This window comes from Taudactylus pleione, unplaced genomic scaffold, assembly GCF_031769625.1.
Source record: "Taudactylus pleione unplaced genomic scaffold, aTauple2 ptg000041l, whole genome shotgun sequence".
NCBI lineage: Eukaryota > Metazoa > Chordata > Amphibia > Anura > Myobatrachidae > Taudactylus > Taudactylus pleione.
Genome location: NW_028284443.1, coordinates 7887721 through 7906902, shown reverse-complemented (window position 1 = coordinate 7906902; position 19182 = coordinate 7887721). Strand labels below are relative to the sequence as shown.

Genomic DNA, 19182 nt, shown 5'->3' with positions numbered 1-19182 from the left:
AAGCAGACAGGAAAACAAAAGATAGGGAGGGCCCTGCTCATGAGAGAGATTACATTCTAATTGGAAGAAGACACAGCTGAAACAAGAGGATCATGTGGCATTCAGAGTAAAGACTGGGACAGGTGTGAGGGTGCATTAAAAATGGGTCTTATAAGTAGATAGGTTTTCAGGGAGCATTTAAAAATTCCAAGACTGAAGAAGGGACAATTGGGCGTGGTATGGAATTCCATAAGAGGCCATCAGCAGAGGGGAAGTCTTGTACACAGAAGTGACAGTTCGCTACCAGAGATGAGGCAAGGTGCAGATTAAGAGGGAGAGTATTTTGACATTAAATTTGAGATGAGGGGTGTTGTTGCTGAGGGCTTTCAAGCTAAGTAGGAGTCATTTGTTGTGGATTCAGGAGGATATGGGAAGCCAGTGATCAGATATCACATGGGAGCAAATTCATCTCGCCACAGCCACCTGCATCTCATAACCTATGCCATGTCACCACAGCCACCTGCATCTCATAACCTATGCCATGTCACCACAGCCACCTGCATCTCATAACCTATGCCATGTCACCACAGCCCCCTGCATCTCACAACAGCCTTCTGCTTACTACTACCCCCTGCATTTCGCCACTCCTTTGATATCTTGGCCGTGTGCTTAGGGTCGTTGTCCTGCTGAAAAATGAACCGTCGCCCCAGTCTGAGGTCAAGAGCATTCCGGAGCAGGTTTCATCCAGGATGTCTCTGTACATTGATGCATACATCTTTCCCTCTATTCTGCCTAGTCTGCCAGTTCTTGCCGCTGAAAAACATCCCCACAGCATGTTGCTGCTACCACCATGCTTCACTGTAGGGATGGTATTGGCCTGATGATGAGCCGTGCCTAGTTTCCTCCAAACATAACGCCTGACATTCACGCCAAAGAGTTCAATCTTTGTATCATCAGACCAGAAAATTTTGTATCTCATGGTCTGAGAGTCCTTCACGTGCATTTTGGCAAACTCCAGGCGGGCTGCCATGTGCTTTTTACAAAAGGAGTGGCTTTCGTCTGGCCACTCTACCATACAGGCCTGATTGGTGGATTGCTGCAGAGATGGTTGTCCTTCTGGAAGGTTCTCCTCTCTCCACAGAGGAATGCTGTAGCTCTGACACCACCCTTACTAGGGCCCTTCTCCCACGATCGCTCAGTTTAGCCGGCCGGCCAACTTAAGGAAGAGTCCTGGTGGTTCCGAACTTCTTCCATTTACGGATGATAAGCAGCAGATATTTTTCTGTACCCTTCCCCAGATTTGTGACGAGACAATCCTGTCAATGAGGTCTACAGACAATTCCTTGGACTTCATGATTGGTTTGTATTCCGACATGCACTGTCAAGTGACCTCATATAACAGGTGTTTGCCTTTCAAAATCATGTCCAATCAACTGAATTTACCACAGGTGGCCTCCAATTAAGCTGTAGGAACATCTCAAGGATGATCAGTGGAAACAGGATGCACCTGAGCTCAATTTTGAGCTTCATGGCAAAGGCTGTGAATACTTATGTACATGTGATTTCTTTAAATTAAATTTGCAAAAATCTCAAAAAAAACTTTTTACACGTCGTCATTAGGGGGTATTGTGTGTAGAATTTTGAGGACAAAAATGAAGTTATTCCATTTTGGAATCAGGCTGTAACATAAAATGTGGAAAAAGTGAAGCGCTGTGAATACTTTCCAGATGCACTGTATCTAGTACGTGATAGTAGATATATATCTCCAGTCTCTACTGGAAGTGTATGGTAGTCGGCTGACCGCCCGTACACACAGCACGATGGCCAAATATATTTGCAGGTATATTGGGCATCAGCTGTACAGCACAGCCAACACGATATGTTTGAACGATGTTGCTTAGGTCTGTGAACAAAAGCTTATGCCCTGCTTGAACCCCCCTGGATAAGTCACTGGTGGAGGGTAAAAATGCACTTGATTTTAGGTCAAGTTTCTTGATATTTCAATAAAAAAAAAAAACACACTTTTGGGCCATTGCTGTTAAACTTTATTTGAATTGCGATATATATAGATATATATATATATATATATATATATATATTATGCAGTCTTGCCGGCACTCCTCTGTACAAGATGAAATACTGCGCCCGGTGCCTTCCTTATTACCTCTCCCAGTTTGGAGAGGAAAATACAAAATACTGGAACAGGCGTCACTCGCGGCGTCTAAGATAATCAAACTTCACATGCTCGTTATGTAAACGAGCATGTGAAGTTTGATTATCTTAGACGCCGCGAGTGACGCCTGTTCCAGTATTATATATATATATATACATACATACACTCATACATACACGTATCCCATATCCGTAATTATAAAAACCAAAATATTCCAAAAAAAATGAATATTTTGGGGCAGTTGTGACGTCATGACGTCACTAGTATCAATGACTACGACTATATATATATATATATATATATATATATATATATATATATATATACATACACACACACACACACATATACATATATACACACACACGCGCACATACGTACACAGTCAGGTGCATAAATATTGGGACATTGACAGAATTTTCATATTTTGGCCTCTATTCACCACCACAATGGCTTTGAAATGACACAAACAAAATGTGCTTTAACTGCAGACTTTCAGATTTAATTTGAGGGTAATCAGGTGAATGGTGTAGGAATTACAACGGTTTCTATATGTGCCTCCCACTTTTTAAGGGGCCAAAAGTAATGGGACAAATTAAACAAACCTAAATTTAACTTTCACTTTTTAATACTTTGTTGCAAATCCTTTGCAGGAAATTACAGCCTGAAGTTTGGAACACATAGACATCACCAGACGCTGGGTTTCATCCCTGGTGATGCTCTGCCAGGCCTCTACTGGAAATGTCTTCAGTTCCTGCTTCTTGGGGCATTTTCCCTTCAGTTTTGTCTTCATCAAGTGAAATGCATGCTCAGTTAGTTGCAGGTCAGGGGACTGACTTGGCCATTGCATAACATTCCACTTTTTAGCCTTAAAAAACTTTTGCAGTATGCTTTGGGTCATTGTCCATCTGCACTGTGAAGTGCCGTCCAATGAGTTCTGAAGCATTTGACTGAATATGAGCATATAATATTGCCCGAAACACTTCAGAATTCATTCTGCTGCTTTTGTCAGCAGTCACATCATCAATAAATACAAGAGAACCAGTTCCATTGGCAGCCATACATGCCCACGCCATGACACTACCACCACCATGCTTCACTGATGAGGTGGTATGTTTTGGATCATGAGCAGTTCCTTTCCTTCTCCATACTCTTTTCTTCCCATCACTCTGGTACAAGTTGATCTTTGTCTCATCTGTCCATAGGATGTTGTTCCAGAACTGTAATGGCTTTTTTAGATGTTGTTTGGCAAACTCTAATCTGGTCTTCCTGTTTTTGTGACTCACCAATGGTTTACATCTTGTGGTGAACCCTCTATATTCACTCTTGTGAAGTCTTCTCTTGATTGTTGACTTTGACACATATACACATACCTCCTGGAGAGTGTTCTTGATTTGGCCAACTGTTGTGAAGGGGTTTTTCTTCACCAGGGAAATAATTCTTCTGTCATCCACCACAGTTGTTTTCCGTGGTCTTCCGGGTCTTTTGGTGTTGATGAGCTCTCCAGTGCGTTCTTTCTTTTTAAGAATGTTCCAAACAGTTGATTTGGCCACATCTAATGTTTTTGCTATCTCTCTGATGGGTTTGTTTTGATTTTTCAGCCTAATGATGGCTTGCTTCACTGATAGTGACAGCTCTTTGGATCTCATATTGAGAGTCGACAGCAACTGATTCCAAATGCAAATGTCACACCTAGAATCAACTCCAGACCTTTTACCTGCTTAATTGATAATGAAATAATGAGGGAATAGCCCACACCTGTCCATGAAATAGCTTTTGAGTTGATAGTCCCATTACTTTTGGTCCCTTAAAAAGTGGGAGGCACATATAGAAACCGTTGTAATTCCTACACCGTTCACCTGATTTGGATGTAATTACCCTCAAATTAAATCTTAAAGTCTGCAGTTAAAGCACATCTTGTTTGTTTCATTTCAAAGCCATTGTGGTGGTGAATAGAGGCCAAAATATGAAAATTCTGTCAATGTCCCAATATTTATGCACCTGACTGTATATAGACAAGGCTTTCCCATAGTGATGCATGGCAGCACCGCAAATACGCAAATATAAGGAAAAATGAGGCGGCACTCCTAAATTCAATAGTGTTCAATATAGTAAAATGATTTAAATCTGTTTATGTACAGTCCTGATGAAAAGTTCTTAGGACCTTGAAATGTCGAGTATATCTGTGCTTTTGCGCATTTAAATATATTGAACACTGAATTTGGGAGTGCCGCCTCATTTCTACTTATATTTGCGGTGCTGCCATACATTGCTATAGGAAAGTCTGGTCTACATTGTACTAGGAGGGCACCCTATTTTGCTCATCTTGTCCGGAGTGCCAAACGATAGCAATTGATTCAGAGTTGGGAATAGAGTAAGAAAGAGTAAGTAACTATGCACCTGGACAAAGCAAGTTCCAATTACATATTGTAGCCTTACAGCTGCAGAACATTGCCCAAAGAAGAGAACAGATCAGAATTTATAAACACACAATTAACATTTTGTTAATTTTTTCTACAAAATTAATACAATTTATTAAAACTGAGTAAGCTACATACCCTGATACCATGGAAAATTAATGGGAAACCTTTCTTGGGCAGCTTGTCCCATCTCAAGAGACGATTCACAACTGCTGGATCTGCACAGACTTCCAGTTCTTTGTGGTAGAACAGCTTGGATGGGAGCTGAAGCAAGGCAGCGTGTGATCTGTAGTTCTTCCTAAGCTTTGTGATCTTTCAATAATAAAATAAGATCAGAAATCGTTTAATTACATTATAGTGTTTGTAATTAAGCAGCCTAATAATAATGTTGTTAACTTATCAACCGAATGTTTATAGCACAGCTGCTGCATAGCCACAGCCCCATGGCTTTCTGCTTAAATACATGTATACTGCATACAAGAATAAAATCAAAGTCAACGTCATACTGACATTTATATCCGGTAGAGAACATACAAATGTTTGGAAATATGGATTCACTTATGGTTAGAAAAATGAGTTTCAGTTTTGAAAGTGGAAGTGAGAGAACCAACAAATGTATAATTATATATATTGCACAGTCACATAAAAAGCATAATTTTTATTAAAGCACAGTAAAGATACAAAGAATATAAAGGAACAAATTAGAAATACCTGCTTTTAAGAAAGTGTATAGATTGCTCTAGAGACAATGGAGGATATGCATCAAAGCTTGGAGAGAGAAAAAGTACCAACCAATCAGCTCCTAACTGCCATTTTACAGGCTGTGTTTGAAAAATGACCGTCAGAAGCTGATTGTTTGGTACTTTATCTCTCTCCAAGGATTGTTATAGCACAATAATAAATTTACTTAACATTCATGCAAAAAACAAAAAGTGTACAGGTGTGTCCTCATGCGCGAATGAACTGCTCCAAGAGGTGTAGCGTACCGTCCTTTTCCTTAAATTTTGCATCTTATTCACATCGCAGTGAAACATCACTTAAAATCTACTAGATGCGATTTTAAACGCAAAGGAATTAGATCTAAATATGTACAAAGTCACAGATTAAGCACAACAGAATTTGCATAAGAAAAAGCGCCAGCCGCACAATCGAAGCACTTCGTATACAGCATCAGGCTCAGTCACACACACATGTATACAAATGTTGTATATCAAATTGATTAGTGCAATGTAGTAGAGTAGTTTTGTCATTTCTAGTGTTTTATTTATGGGAATAAGATGCAGAATTTAAGCGATAAAGTCTCGGCGCGGCAGAGACGCACTGGACCTGGTGTGCTGACAGAGGTGTCACCGGGTCTGGTGACACCCAGTGCGCACTCTAAATCACCCCTCGCGCCACCGAAAAGGGGCATGGCCTTGCGGGAACTCTCGACAGCATCACTCCGAGGGCTTGCCCAGTATCCCTGGCATGCTGCGCTGTCCCCGAAGACCGTGCCTGCCTGCACTGCCGGCTCCTCCTCTGTTATAGGAGCCAAGTGCTGCAGAAGAATGTCACACTGCAGTCCCTGCTGCTGTCACTAAGGAGGAGCCGACATTTTGGTGTTACTCCCTCCGAGGGTGACATCCACTGGGGCCCGCACCACCATAGTGATGCCACTGATGTATCCAAATTCAAGTTTGTGCACCACATACCAACAATGGATTGTAGTTCCCACAGGCCCCATAGGTCTCTTCATCCCTTAAATAAATTGGCAGAGCCATTAATCTCTCCAGCAGTGATATATTAAGCCCATATGCCAAAGCAAATCTAGACTTTATCACTGGTCCAAGTTGCATGGGATCTCCTGCAAGAACGATCTGTAAAAGTAAAACATGCGTTTGAAAATTCAGCTATTTACATAGAAGGCTTGAAGAGTTGCTTGTTAAGAATTTGTACCTGTCCAGTGACTTCAGACACTAGGCCCAGAGGTATGAGACACTCTGGTTCACTGGCCTGTCCAGCTTCATCAATGAATACGTGAGTAAAGTGTCCGACTCTGAAACAATCCAAGATCAGCAAGAGACAGCATGTGTTTTTAAAGTTTTTACATATTAGGTAAACAGGATTTATGTAGATTGAGGTCACATTACATATAGACATTTGTGAAATTCGTATGGCTGAAGGTAATTGTAAAAATGTATTTAAATTAACAGTGATTAACAGAAAGTGATTTTAAGATTACATATGCAACAAAAAAAAACTACATTAAGCTTATATATGTAAGACAGGGCCTAATTCAGAGATGTACGTAAAATATGAGATATGGTAAGAACTTACCCTTGTTATCTCTATTTCTACGAAGTCCATAGGGTTCCACAGGATACCTTGGGGTATAGGTGTGACGTCAGTCGCAGGGCACCAAAGAGTTAAGCTTTCAGCCTCCCAGGATGCACTAGGTCCCCCTCCTATACCCCGCCCCCGGGCCAAGGCACCTCAGTTAGTTACCAAGCCATAGGCCGGAGGAGGAGAAGGAAGAGAGAGAACAAAGATCTGGACACATACAAGAATCACATTCTCACCAGAGGGAGACGGAAAACCGGTGACCAGAGCAAAGCCCATCTGCAGCACAGGTGCGACAGGGCGGGAGTCCTGTGGAACCCTATGGACTTCGTAGAAATAGAGATAACAAGGGTAAGTTCTTACCATATCTCATATTTTCTACTTCAGGGTCCATAGGGTATCCACAGGATACCTTGGGGATGTCCCAAAGCAGTATCCTTTAAGGGTGGGGACGCTCCTGTGCAGAAAGGAGAATCCGCCGCCCGAAGGAAGCATCCTGAGAGGCGAAGGTGTCAAACCTGTAATACCTCACGAAGGTATGGACAGAAGACCACGTAGCAGCCTTGCAGATCTGAACTGCCGAGGCACCACGTCGAGCTGCCCACGAAGGACCCACAGACCTAGTGGAATGAGCCTTCAGAGAAGGAGGGACCGGTAGGCCTTCATGAAGATAAGCTTCAGAAATAGCCATACGGATCCAGGCTGCCAAAGTTTGCTTTGAAGCAGGCCAACCCTTTTTACGGAAGCCAAAGAGGACAAACAAAGCGTCCGACTTCCTAAACGAAGAAGTGCGGTCAACATAAGTCCTTAAGGCCCGCACAACATCCAAAGAGGCCTCACCCACGGAAAGACCCGGTGAGTTAAAGGCCGGAACAACTATTTCCTCGTTAATATGAAACTGGGAAACAACTTTGGGAAGAAACTCGGGCCGAGTGCGGAGCACTGCCCTGTTCCCATAAAAAACCAAGAAAGGGGGTCTACAAGAAAGAGCCCCTAACTCAGAAACACGTCTGGCCGAAGCAATGGCCAGAAGGAAAACAGTCTTAGCTGTTAGCCATTTAAGATCCACTGAGCCCAGTGGTTCAAACGGCGGTCCTTGGAGAGCCCTCAGGACCACAGCCAAATCCCAAGGCGCCACAGGTGGAACAAAGGGCGGCTGAATGCGGAGAACACCCTGCATAAAGGTGCGCACATCCGGGATTGTAGCAATCCTACGGTGAAACCAGACAGATAGGGCCGAAACCTGTACCTTCAAAGAAGCAAGGCGAAGCCCATGATCTAGTCCCGCTTGCAGGAAGGCGAGAATCCGAGACAGACGAAACTCCCGCGGTGCATAACCTCTCGGTCGACACCACTGGAAGAACGTATGCCACACGCGATGGTATATCCTCGCGGAAGACGGTTTCCGAGCTCGCAACATGGTACGCACCACAGAGCTGGAAAACCCCCGGGACCTCAGCATGGCCGTCTCAACAGCCACGCCGTCAAAGACAGCCGAGTCAGGTCCGGGTGAAGGCAAGGACCCTGAGACAGAAGGTCCGGTCGTAGCGGCAACCGCAGAGGAATGTCCACGGACAGACCCTGAAGGTCTGAGAACCAGTGCCGTCTGGGCCACGCGGGAGCTATCAACAGGAGCGTCCCTCCTTCCTGTTTGAATTTCCGGATTACCCGTGGAAGAAGGGAGACCGGAGGGAACAGGTATGCGAACCGGAACGTCCACCGGACGGACAGAGCATCCACCAGAGACGCCCCTTCGTCTCTTGTGCGAGACCCGTACACCGGCAACTTGTTGTTGTGCCGGGACGCCATGAGGTCGATTTCTGGAAGACCCCACCTGTCCACCAGTAGTTGAAAAACGTCCGGGTGCAGGGACCATTCCCCCGGATGAACGTCCTGGCGACTTAGAAAGTCCGCCTCCCAATTGAGCACTCCCGGGATGAAGACCGCTGATATGGCCGGAAGATTGCGCTCCGCCCAAACCAGGATCCGAGAGACCTCTACGAGAGCCGCCCGACTGCGAGTTCCTCCTTGCCTGTTTATGTAGGCCACGGTGGTAGCGTTGTCCGACTGGACCTGCACCGGGCGACCCTGGAGAAACCGCTGTGCCTGCTGGAGAGCATTGAAGACCGCACGGAGTTCCAAGATATTTATTGGAAGCTCCGCTTCTGTCGGCGTCCACCTGCCCTGGAACAAGTGTGGACCCGAAACTGCTCCCCAGCCCCGAAGACTGGCGTCCGTTGTCAACAGGACCCAATTTGGAACCCAGAACGGACGTCCCTTGTTGAGGTGGGTCGTCTGTAACCACCACGTAAGGGACAGGCGAACCTCCTGGGTGAGCACAATCGTCTGGGACTTCAGAGACTGAGTCAGCCCGTTCCACTTGGACAGGATCAGGTGCTGCAGAGGTCTGGAGTGAAACTGGGCGTATTCCACCATGTCGAACACCGACACCATGGAGCCCAGTAACCTCATCGCCGAGTGTAAGGACACCCGGCGGCTGTGCAGACAACTGCGCACCCTTGACTGTAAAGCAGAGATCTTGTCCTCCGTCACGAAGATCCTTTGCTGTCCCGAGTCCAATAAGGCTCCAAGATGCAGAATCCTCCGAGACGGGATTAGAGTGGACTTCTGCCAGTTGATTAGCCAGCCGTGCCGTTGCAGCAGTGCAATGGTCAGGTCCAAGTGGTGTAACAGGAGCTCTGGAGATCCTGCCACCAATAACAAGTCGTCCAAATACGGCAACATGCGGACTCCCTGCAGCCGCAGAGAAGCCGCCATGACCGCCATCACCTTGGTGAAAACACGTGGTGCTGTTGCCAGGCCAAAAGGTAACGCCCGAAACTGGAAGTGGTCGCTGCTGATTGCGAACCTGAGGAACTGTTGATGGCGCCAAAGAATAGGGACATGCAGGTAAGCGTCCTGTATGTCCAATGACACCAAGTAGTCCCCAGGTTCCAGCGCCAGAATGATGGACCGTAGGGTCTCCATCCGAAACTTCGGGACCCGCAAAGACTTGTTGAGTGCTTTGAGGTTGAGAATCGGACGATATGACCCATTGGGTTTCTGTACCAAAAATAGATTTGAATAGAAACCCTGGCCCCTCTGGGAGAATGGAACCGCCACTATAACTCCAGCCTGGAGCATAGTGTGCAATACCTTCCGCAGCTCCGTAGCCTTGTTCCGGTCTGATGGGAGACCCGTGGTGAAGAAGCGAGCCGGGGGTCTGTGCCGGAAGGAGAGGGCGTATCCGTGGGAAACCACCTCCAGAACCCAAGTGTCTGTCGTAGTGGTCGACCAACACTGGGCGAACTGTAGCAGGCGGCCTCCCACCCTGGGATCCCCCAAAGGGAGGCCCGGACCGTCAGGCCGCAGGCTTGTCATCTGGCTTGGGGGCCGGACGTCTGGTACTCCATGCCTGCTTCCGGGGCTTGACCGATTTCTTAGGGCCAGCCTGTCGAGGAAACGACTGTGGTTTGGGCCTGCCCTGGGCCCTAGATGACCGAAAGGACGATGGTCCCGAACCAGAAGGAGCAGCGGCCGACGGGAGACAGGAAGATTTGGCTGCCGCCAGCGTGGCCACAATCTTATCCAGATCCGGACCGAAGAGAACTTCTCCGGTAAACGGCAACGCTTCCAGACCTTTCATGGAATCTGCGTCCGCCTTCCAGGATCGCAGCCACAAGGTGCGACGAGCAGCTACCGCTGCTGAAGAAATTCTAGACACCAGAGTACTAATGTCTAGAGCCGCCTCGTTGATGTAGGTGGCCGAATCACGGAGATTGCCAATCAACTCCGCCTGATCGGCCGGACAGTCGGATTCAAAAGAAGCCTCTAATGAATCCGCCCAGCGCTCCATCGCTCTGGCAACCCAGCAAATGGCCATAGCCGGCCGTGCTGCCCCCCCTGCAAGGGAATAAGCGGACTTCAGGCAGATTTCTACCTTGCGGTCCGTAGCATCCTTAAGGGAGGACATGGATGGCATCGGCAATGTGGCACTACGGACAAGACGGGTCACGTGAGAATCCACCTGTGGAGGGGATTCCCACTTCGCAAAATAATTATCCGCGAACGGATAAGCCACCGCCAGGCGTCTCTGCGGCTGGTATCTTTTGCCAGGTTGTTTCCACGCCTCCTCTAAATGGTCCACCAACTGACCCGAAAGAGGAAAGACTGTGGCATCGCCCTTCACATCTTTGAAAAAGGCATACTTAGATTTAGCCGCTGGGGGAACTTCGTCCTCAATCACCAAGGCTGTGCGGACCGCCCGAATAAGTCCAGGAATATATACTTTGGACTTAGCATCAGCGTCCTTAGTATGGAGAGGTTCCTGATCGTAAGGATCTAGAATCTCCCCATCATCAGACGTCCCTTCGTCATCCTCATAAGGAGCGGACAGAGACGCCACCGGCCTTTTATGAGACCGCATCACAGACTCCCCTTGCAACACATCCGACAAGTGCTGTACAGAACTAGTCAGGGAGTTAACCCACGCTGGCTCCTGAGAACCCGGGAGCGGGGAAATAGGGAGACTGTGGGGTACCACCAATTGTCGTGGGAACCCCTGCATGGGTGACGACACCACAGACTGCTGGGACAAACCCATCGGAGTAAACGCGGGCTGCGGAGCTAACTGGCCCACTAAAGCTGTTAACGCCTGAGCGAAACAAGCCCAGGGCGGCTCCTGTACCGGTGCTGTAACCGTAATAGGCCGCGCCATGGACAAACACTGCCGGCAAAGGCCCTCCGCGCTACCCTCCCCCTCCGCTAACGGTACTTTGCACGTGGTACACTGTAGCCGGAGGGGAAAATCACTTTCAGACATGATGGCACCACGTATGTGACCTCTCTCACCAATTAAGTATTAAATAGGCGAGAGACCACCCTGCAGCACCGCACCGCAAGGGCTTTAGCAGAAAGAACAGGGACAGTAATAAAGCTGACAGTTTAGATGAAGAAAAGATTACAGGCAGCAGCGCTAGCACAGTCACATACAATGCAGAGAAATAACAATTCCTGCACTAACAGCGCTGATCACTCAACTACACAGACACAGGGCCTGGTAGGACACAGCGCTGCATACACAGACCTGACCACAGCGGAGGAGAGGTATGCGGGGGGACCCAGACCACGATGCTTCCGTCCAGCGCTTCCAGCAGCGTTCACCATGCGTTCTGGAGAGGATGGCCGCCGAGGAGCAGAGAGGAGGCTGGCCTGGGGGAGGAGCGCTGCCACAGGACCAGTCGGCAGCATGCAGAGAGGGCTGTGTGCAGCGGGGGAGGCGCCGGCTGTGAGACAGGGAAGGCGCGCTCCCCTGGCATGCATTTAACCCCTGGGACGCCGCAGCGCTACCGCTCTGCTGCGGTCCGCTGTCCCAGGGGGTAGTGGAAGCGCAGGTTGGTCGCCTGGCTCCACGCTGCAGCCAGTCCCCAGGGAGCCCCCTGCCTGGGGACTTAGGACCATGTGATCAGCGGGGACCCACCGCGGGACCCCGCTGCTTACCTCTGTCCCCCTTGAATCCGGCCATGGTCCGGAGCATCTGGGGTCACCGCTAGCTGTGACCCCAGACGCCCACCAGCATCCCCGGATCAGTACCGGCGTTCTGGTACCGGCGGGGTGTAGGGAAGACAGCATGGACGTCAGGACTGACTGTCCATGCTGTACATCCAGTTGTGCAGCCACAGCTGCATGAAGAATAAGCTTCAGGGGCTCTTCTAGCCCCCACTCCAACAGGTGCACCCGACTCCAGCCGGGCACCAAACTAAACTGAGGTGCCTTGGCCCGGGGGCGGGGTATAGGAGGGGGACCTAGTGCATCCTGGGAGGCTGAAAGCTTAACTCTTTGGTGCCCTGCGACTGACGTCACACCTATACCCCAAGGTATCCTGTGGATACCCTATGGACCCTGAAGTAGAAATTAGATATTTACGTACATCTCCGATGTTTGCAGATCTGCACATGCGCAGGAGCTGTACTTTGTATGTGCAGATATGGTCCTGCGATGTCATTCACAATTTCCTAAAAACTGCTGCATGACATGCTGCTGGCGTTTGGTGGCGGCAACGGGCAGCGTTCCAGAAAATGGTGGCGTGTCGAAGCTAGTGCCAGTGTCCTTGTGTGGTGAGGCGGGATGCTGGGGGAGACAGCCTTCCCTGGCCTGCCCGGCGGAAAGCAGTGAGCTCGGGGGCAGCAACAGTAGCCCCCTTCCGCCGCTGCTCCACATGGAGAATGGCAGCGGTCTACGGGGATGCAGGTCCCGCAAATCCCAACGCAGTGTGCCCAGTCTGGCACCAGCCGCGAGCCCATCCTGACTCACGAGATGGCCACGTGCGAAAAGCTTAACCAGGCTGCCGCCCGCCAGATGTACATCAAAGAGCCGACGCCCACCCCCACTTCCAGTGGACGTCGGCTCTTTGAACTTCGCCCGGCAAATGACAGCCTGTTTAAGCTCTTTCACGATGGCCGCCGGGTCGTGGATGGGTCTGTGGCTGGCGCCAGACTGGACGTACTGCATTGGGATTGGAGGGACATGAATCCCCATGGATGCAGGACCGCCTCCATTTCACATATGGAGCAGTGGTGGAAGGGGGTCACTGTTGCTGCCAGGCGGGCTGGATCCCCCCCACAACGGTCTGCCTGAACACACTATGTGCATCAGAAAGATAGAGAGGCCAATATTTACAGTACCACCTAACCATCTCCTACCCACTAGACGCAGGGTAAGCATTGTTACACTAACAAAAATTATTGTCAAGTATATCGCATATATGACACTGAATCACTAACCAGTGATCCCTGACGTTAATATAGTGGTTACAAATTAAAACAATATAAATGAACAGCAGGAACCTTCCCCACCAAGTTCCTGCTTAATGCCCAATAACATTAGCCGGGGCCTGACCCTGTCTAACTTCTTGGAGGGTGGCCCCTCGGCCTGCAGAATAGAAACTGTAACTGCAGTCTGTTGTAATTTAAAACAATTAAGCTCTGAGAGAGGATGTTTAAATTGGAAACTTATTTGGGGGCTACAGCATAAGAGACTTATCTTGCTGAGCTAGATCTGCGTCAAGGCAATACTTTGGAGTACTGGAATGTACTCCGAAAAGGGTACCTATACCGTGATACAGGAGGAATGTAATGAAAAGTCTCTCTCCTCTCAAGGTAGAGGTAGTGCTAAGTGGATTAGTTTACTGCCAGATTCCCACATGTGCGGAACTACCATAGGTGCAAAGGGTGCAGCTGCTATGGGGCCCAGAGCTGAGGGGGGCCCATCTTCCTTCAAAGTTACATGTGTTAAATACATATTTCACCATTGGGGCCCTTACAAACTTTTTCTAGGGGTCTTCAAATACCTAGCCTGAAACTGCGCTACATTTTAGTTAAAGGCTGCAAAGCGATAGCCCAAGGCTTGAGAGATGTGGGGCAGAATGCCCACTATTAGAGCAGCCAAAGCTGTACCTGGACACCTAGTGCCCCTGGAGCACACATGGAAAATACGGGATGTAGTTAGGATACCCTCGGGCACTATCCCGCCTGCCGATATCCTGACAGCCACATCCCGAAATGGGACTACAGATATGGGTCGAAATCCCAACACCTATCATTAGCCCCACTACTAAATCCCGACACCCGGCTTACCGAACAAAGGTGTCTTAGTGTGTAGCATCGGGGGGGTGGATTAGCGTTAGGGACCCCCGGGGTTGACTTAGGGATAGGCACCTCTCCAGGAGGGTTAGGGTAGGGAAAGGGGGGCACCACTAGGGGGGGGGTTAGGGTTTGGGACAACCCCCTCCCGGAAGGGTTAGGCACTAAGGGGGAAGGTTAGGGTTAGGCACCCCTAAGGGAGGGTTAGGGGAGGGTTAGGGTACTTTCCTGATGCTGTCGGGATTCCAACCCGTCGGGCTGCCGCTGACTGTATTTGATCCACCGGTATTACATACAGATTCCGTAAAATACATAACTTTATATACATGTATACATTAAATTTCGAGATCATATGAGATTGAGCGTGTTCAGGGCGTTGTGGCTGTAGGCTTGTTTTGTAAAAAGGTCGCTTAAAGAAACGTTGCTTAGTAAAAACATGTGCGTCCTAGGAATCGAACCTGTGACTATCACAAGGTAAAGCAGTAGAACATGAGCTCTAGCACATATAGCCCACTAATCTATTATACACTGGGATATATAATCTCAGGGTCAAATTTTAGTGTATGTGCTGCCGAAGCGAGCACATAAGATACCTCCCAAGGTTAGCACAGATGGCTGTGGTGATAACTGGGAAGTTTAAACCCAGCCTTTAATTTTTTTAGTATATGTGCTGCTGAAGTGTAATAGACCCACATATATGCATGGCAGGAGTTATATGAAAAGGCTGGAGACAGCCTAATGTGCTACTGGCTCTCTCTGGCACATTTCTAAAACTGGGGATGATGGGGCATAGAGGGGGAGGAGCCAGTCACTTCTATATTATTTAAAGTGCCAGGCTCTACTCTACCACCGTCTATACCCCATTGTTTATGCTCCAGTGTCCCCTAGTGGATGAAGGAGAAATATTATGAATCAGTGTAATGTAAGATTCTGCAACTTGGGCATCAGATACCATATACTAAAACCTAAAGTTTGCACATTTTTAGACTATGTTGTACTAAACATACGTATATAAAATATGTGGGAATTGAATATTGAGATCTTAGAAATAGTGTAATGTTATTAGGCTGAATAGAATTTATAAGCAATATATACTTATAAAGGTAATCTTTATAATTAGTGCTACTTTGAGCTAGTGTTATACAGTATATAATCACTTATTTCATATTTAAAGTACTACTGCAATTTATGATCTACAGTTAGTAGATCATAGTGGAAGACAATTGTATCTGATTATATCTCTTAAGAGGCTATATAAGGAGTGCAGAGGACATTTCCTTGAATTCTCAGTTGGATGATGAGACATTGCACTCTGGTTCCCAAGATGCATTCTTGGAGCGGGACTGAATTACTGAAGCCGATACAGGCTTGTGAAAATGAAGCTACAAGAGGAAGGCAAACAACTCTGCTGTCGAAATCTTCACTACACAGACCCCTTTAATTATTGCTAAATCTCTGAAGTTGCACCTGTTCTCTTATTTAGTCTGCATTTAGTAAATAGTATTTAAAAATACTATTTATGAAAAGGTTACAGCTGTAATTTGGTATGATTATATTCTCTCTCTGTAAAATAACACCCTCGCCTCGGGTCTACACTTTCTGCTTTACGTTAAGGCTTTGCACTTTCTAATGAATATTGGCGACATGGGCTAAAATGAAGTCTTCCATTAAGGCAGGGGTTCACAAACTTTTTGGAATCACAGCACCCTAGAGCAGTGGTTGTCAAACTGTGCGCCGTGGCACCCTGGGATGCCTCAAGAGACTTGCAGGGTTGCCTCAGTTTGGTGGTCCAGCACCAAATCAAATTATTTATGGTCAATGTAATATAAATATGTGGACAAACAGAAGCGCAAACCTGTCCACCACCACATAACTGAACCTAAGGATGACATATAAGCACAATTTACTTCACTTTACTACTTTAATAAAAAATTTTTTACAAATTTCTCAGTAAGGAACATTTGGCTTAGGGATGCCGTGAAAACAATGCTGATACTCTAGGGCGCTGTGGTTTAAAAAGGTTTGGGAACCACTGCCCTAGAGTATCAGCATTTTTTTCAAGGCATTCTTCGGCCAGAAGTTTCTTATTGAGAAACTCAGCAAAATTTATTTAATTAAGTAACTTGTGCTCACCAGGCATCCTTAGGTTCAATTATGTGGTAGCAGATATGGTTTTGTTTCTGTTTGTCCACATATTTTATGAAAGGCAAATCCATTGCTGGTGGCTTCCAATCACATGGACCAGTATTGGAACCACTGCATTAAGGGATTGTCACATTTGATATATTCAGTTTAAAAGAAAGATGGGGCAAAGGAGAATCTTATTCTATGTGGTCATTTTATATTAAACAGTTAAATTGAAAATTCTGCCTACCCTTCCCTAATCTAATTATTATTACAACCTCCAAGAACCTCTCTGCAGAAACTAACTTACATATAATTCCATAGACAAAAAAAAACTTACTTTTTCACATGTCCCATTAAGGCTGCTTAGACATGATCTGAAATTCCACAAAACCTATTGATTTTCTGCCACTCAAACTTCAAAAAGCAATGAAATTACGATCATTAAGGGCTGACACCTTAATGGACGTGTTCCTTGCGCAATACAGATATGAGATATGGTATGCCATCACACCCTATGGTTAACTGCCGATTCAGCACTCTCACAGAATGAGATTGCCTTCCCAAAAATTCCCTATAGGCTACAGCAGAAAAGTTGTCCTAATTGAGAATGTCAGAAAAATGTGACAGTTGGAGCTTTAGATTACTCCCATGTCCTAATTTTTTATGTTTTTGCCCTGAAATTTGGCGTGCAGCACCCAGTGACAGTTCTACCTGGCCAAACCAAATTTCAGATCCGTACCTCTAATAGCTTTTGAGGTGCAGCCCCTTGAACACCCTGCCCCCCCTCTGGAATCCTCTATGGAGAAATCCATTTTTTTTAGATGCAGCCTTAATATAAGGACACGACTGTCCCCTTATAATAAAACTCCTGGGCAGCATTGTTTCTCTAAATTCAAAGGGTGCTTCAAGGGGACTTTCATCTGAATTAAAACAGATTCATCCAATGAAATGATGGACATCTATTCATTTAAATCACAAATGGTTTCAGCTCATGTAGTGAAGGTGCAGTGGTGTTACAGTGATATGGCTGCTTATCCTCCTCAGATCATGTAGTGAAGGTGCGGTGGTGTTACAATGATATGGCTGCTTATTCTCCTCAGATCATGTAGTGAAGGTGCGGTGGTGTTACAGTGATATGGCTGCTCATCCTCCTCAGCTCATGTAGTGAAGGTGCAGTGGTGTTACAGTGATATGGCTGCTCATCCTCCTCAGCTCATGTAGTGAAGGTGTGGTGGTGTTACAATGATATGGCTGCTTATCCTCCTCAGATCATGTAGTGAAGGTGAGGTGGTGTTACAGGGATATGGCTGCTCATCCTCCTCAGCTCATGTAGTGAAGGTGCAGTGGTGTTACAGTGATATGGCTGCTCGTCCTTCTCAGCTCATGTAGTGAAGGTGCGGTGGTGTTACAGTGATATGGCTGCTCATCCTCCTCAGATCATGTAGTGAAGGTGCGGTGGTGTTACAGTGATATGGCTGCTCATCCTCCTCAGATCATGTAGTGAAGGTGCGGTGGTGTTACAGTGATATGGCTGCTCGTCCTTCTCAGCTCATGTAGTGAAGGTGCGGTGGTGTTACAGTGATATGGCTGCTCATCCTCCTCAGCTCATGTAGTGAAGGTGCAGTGGTGTTACAATTATATGGCTGCTCGTCCTCCTCAGCTCATTTAGTGAAAGTGCAGTGGTGTTACAGTGTTATGGCTGCTCGTCCTCCTCAGCTCATGTAGTGAAGGTGCGGTGGTGTTACAGTGATATGGCTGCTCATCCTCCTCAGATCATGTAGTGAAGGTGCAGTGGTGTTACAGTGATATGGCTGCTCATCCTCCTCAGCTCATGTAGTGAAGGTGCAGTGGTGTTACAGTGATATGGCTGCTCGTCCTTCTCAGCTCATGTAGTGAAGGTGCGGTGGTGTTACAGTGATATGGCTGCTCATCCTCCTCAGCTCATGTAGTGAAGTTGCAGGGGTCTTATGGTGAAATGACTGCTGCTTCCTCCTTAACACAACTGCAATTTAAACAGTTTGTTGCTTTGGTCATGAGAAAATGAAGTTGGAGGCAATGATACTCATTGGCTGCACAAACCGTGCACAGTGATCCTGTGGGTTGGAGAATGCAGCATGGTGGTACAAGTGCTGGCTTAGATAAAGGTTTTGTGCAACTTCAAAAATCCTCAAAGTAATTAGCAGCATGATCAACATTTAACTAACCTTAAACCAATCTGATAAAACATTCCAGCACTGCTGCAAGTGGAAATTATAATCCGAAAGCGGGAAGCCTTTTGAATATCTTCTCCAGGTACACAATATGGCTTGACCAAGTCATTTATTGACTAGGAATGTAAGAGACAAAAAAAATATAACATGAACTGCATTATCCCTGAATTCTAAACCCGGGTACACACTAAATGATGTGTGTACCCAGCGATGTCGCCAACGATCCCAGCACTGTTGGGCCGACATATCGGGCGGTCCATACACACTCGACGTTTTGGTGCCCGACCGCCCGATATACCGCCCCCCCGCATAGC

The 19182-nt window shown here is 47.0% G+C and overlaps 1 protein-coding gene across 4 annotated transcripts in view; it reads right to left on the bottom strand.

Annotated features, from left to right (window-relative positions):
* MOV10L1 (Mov10 like RNA helicase 1) overlaps positions 1 to 19182 on the bottom strand; it is a 165832-nt gene that overhangs the window by 29291 nt on the left and 117359 nt on the right. For all 4 annotated transcript variants that reach the window (XM_088457605.1, XM_088457606.1, XM_088457607.1 and 1 more), the window contains 4 exons: positions 18863 to 18984; positions 6508 to 6607; positions 6264 to 6428; positions 4711 to 4884 (listed from right to left, as the gene is read on the bottom strand). In XM_088457605.1, coding sequence (XP_088313731.1) covers positions 4711 to 4884; positions 6264 to 6428; positions 6508 to 6607; positions 18863 to 18984 — 561 coding nt within the window. The remainder of the gene's footprint in view (positions 1 to 4710; positions 4885 to 6263; positions 6429 to 6507; positions 6608 to 18862; positions 18985 to 19182) is intronic.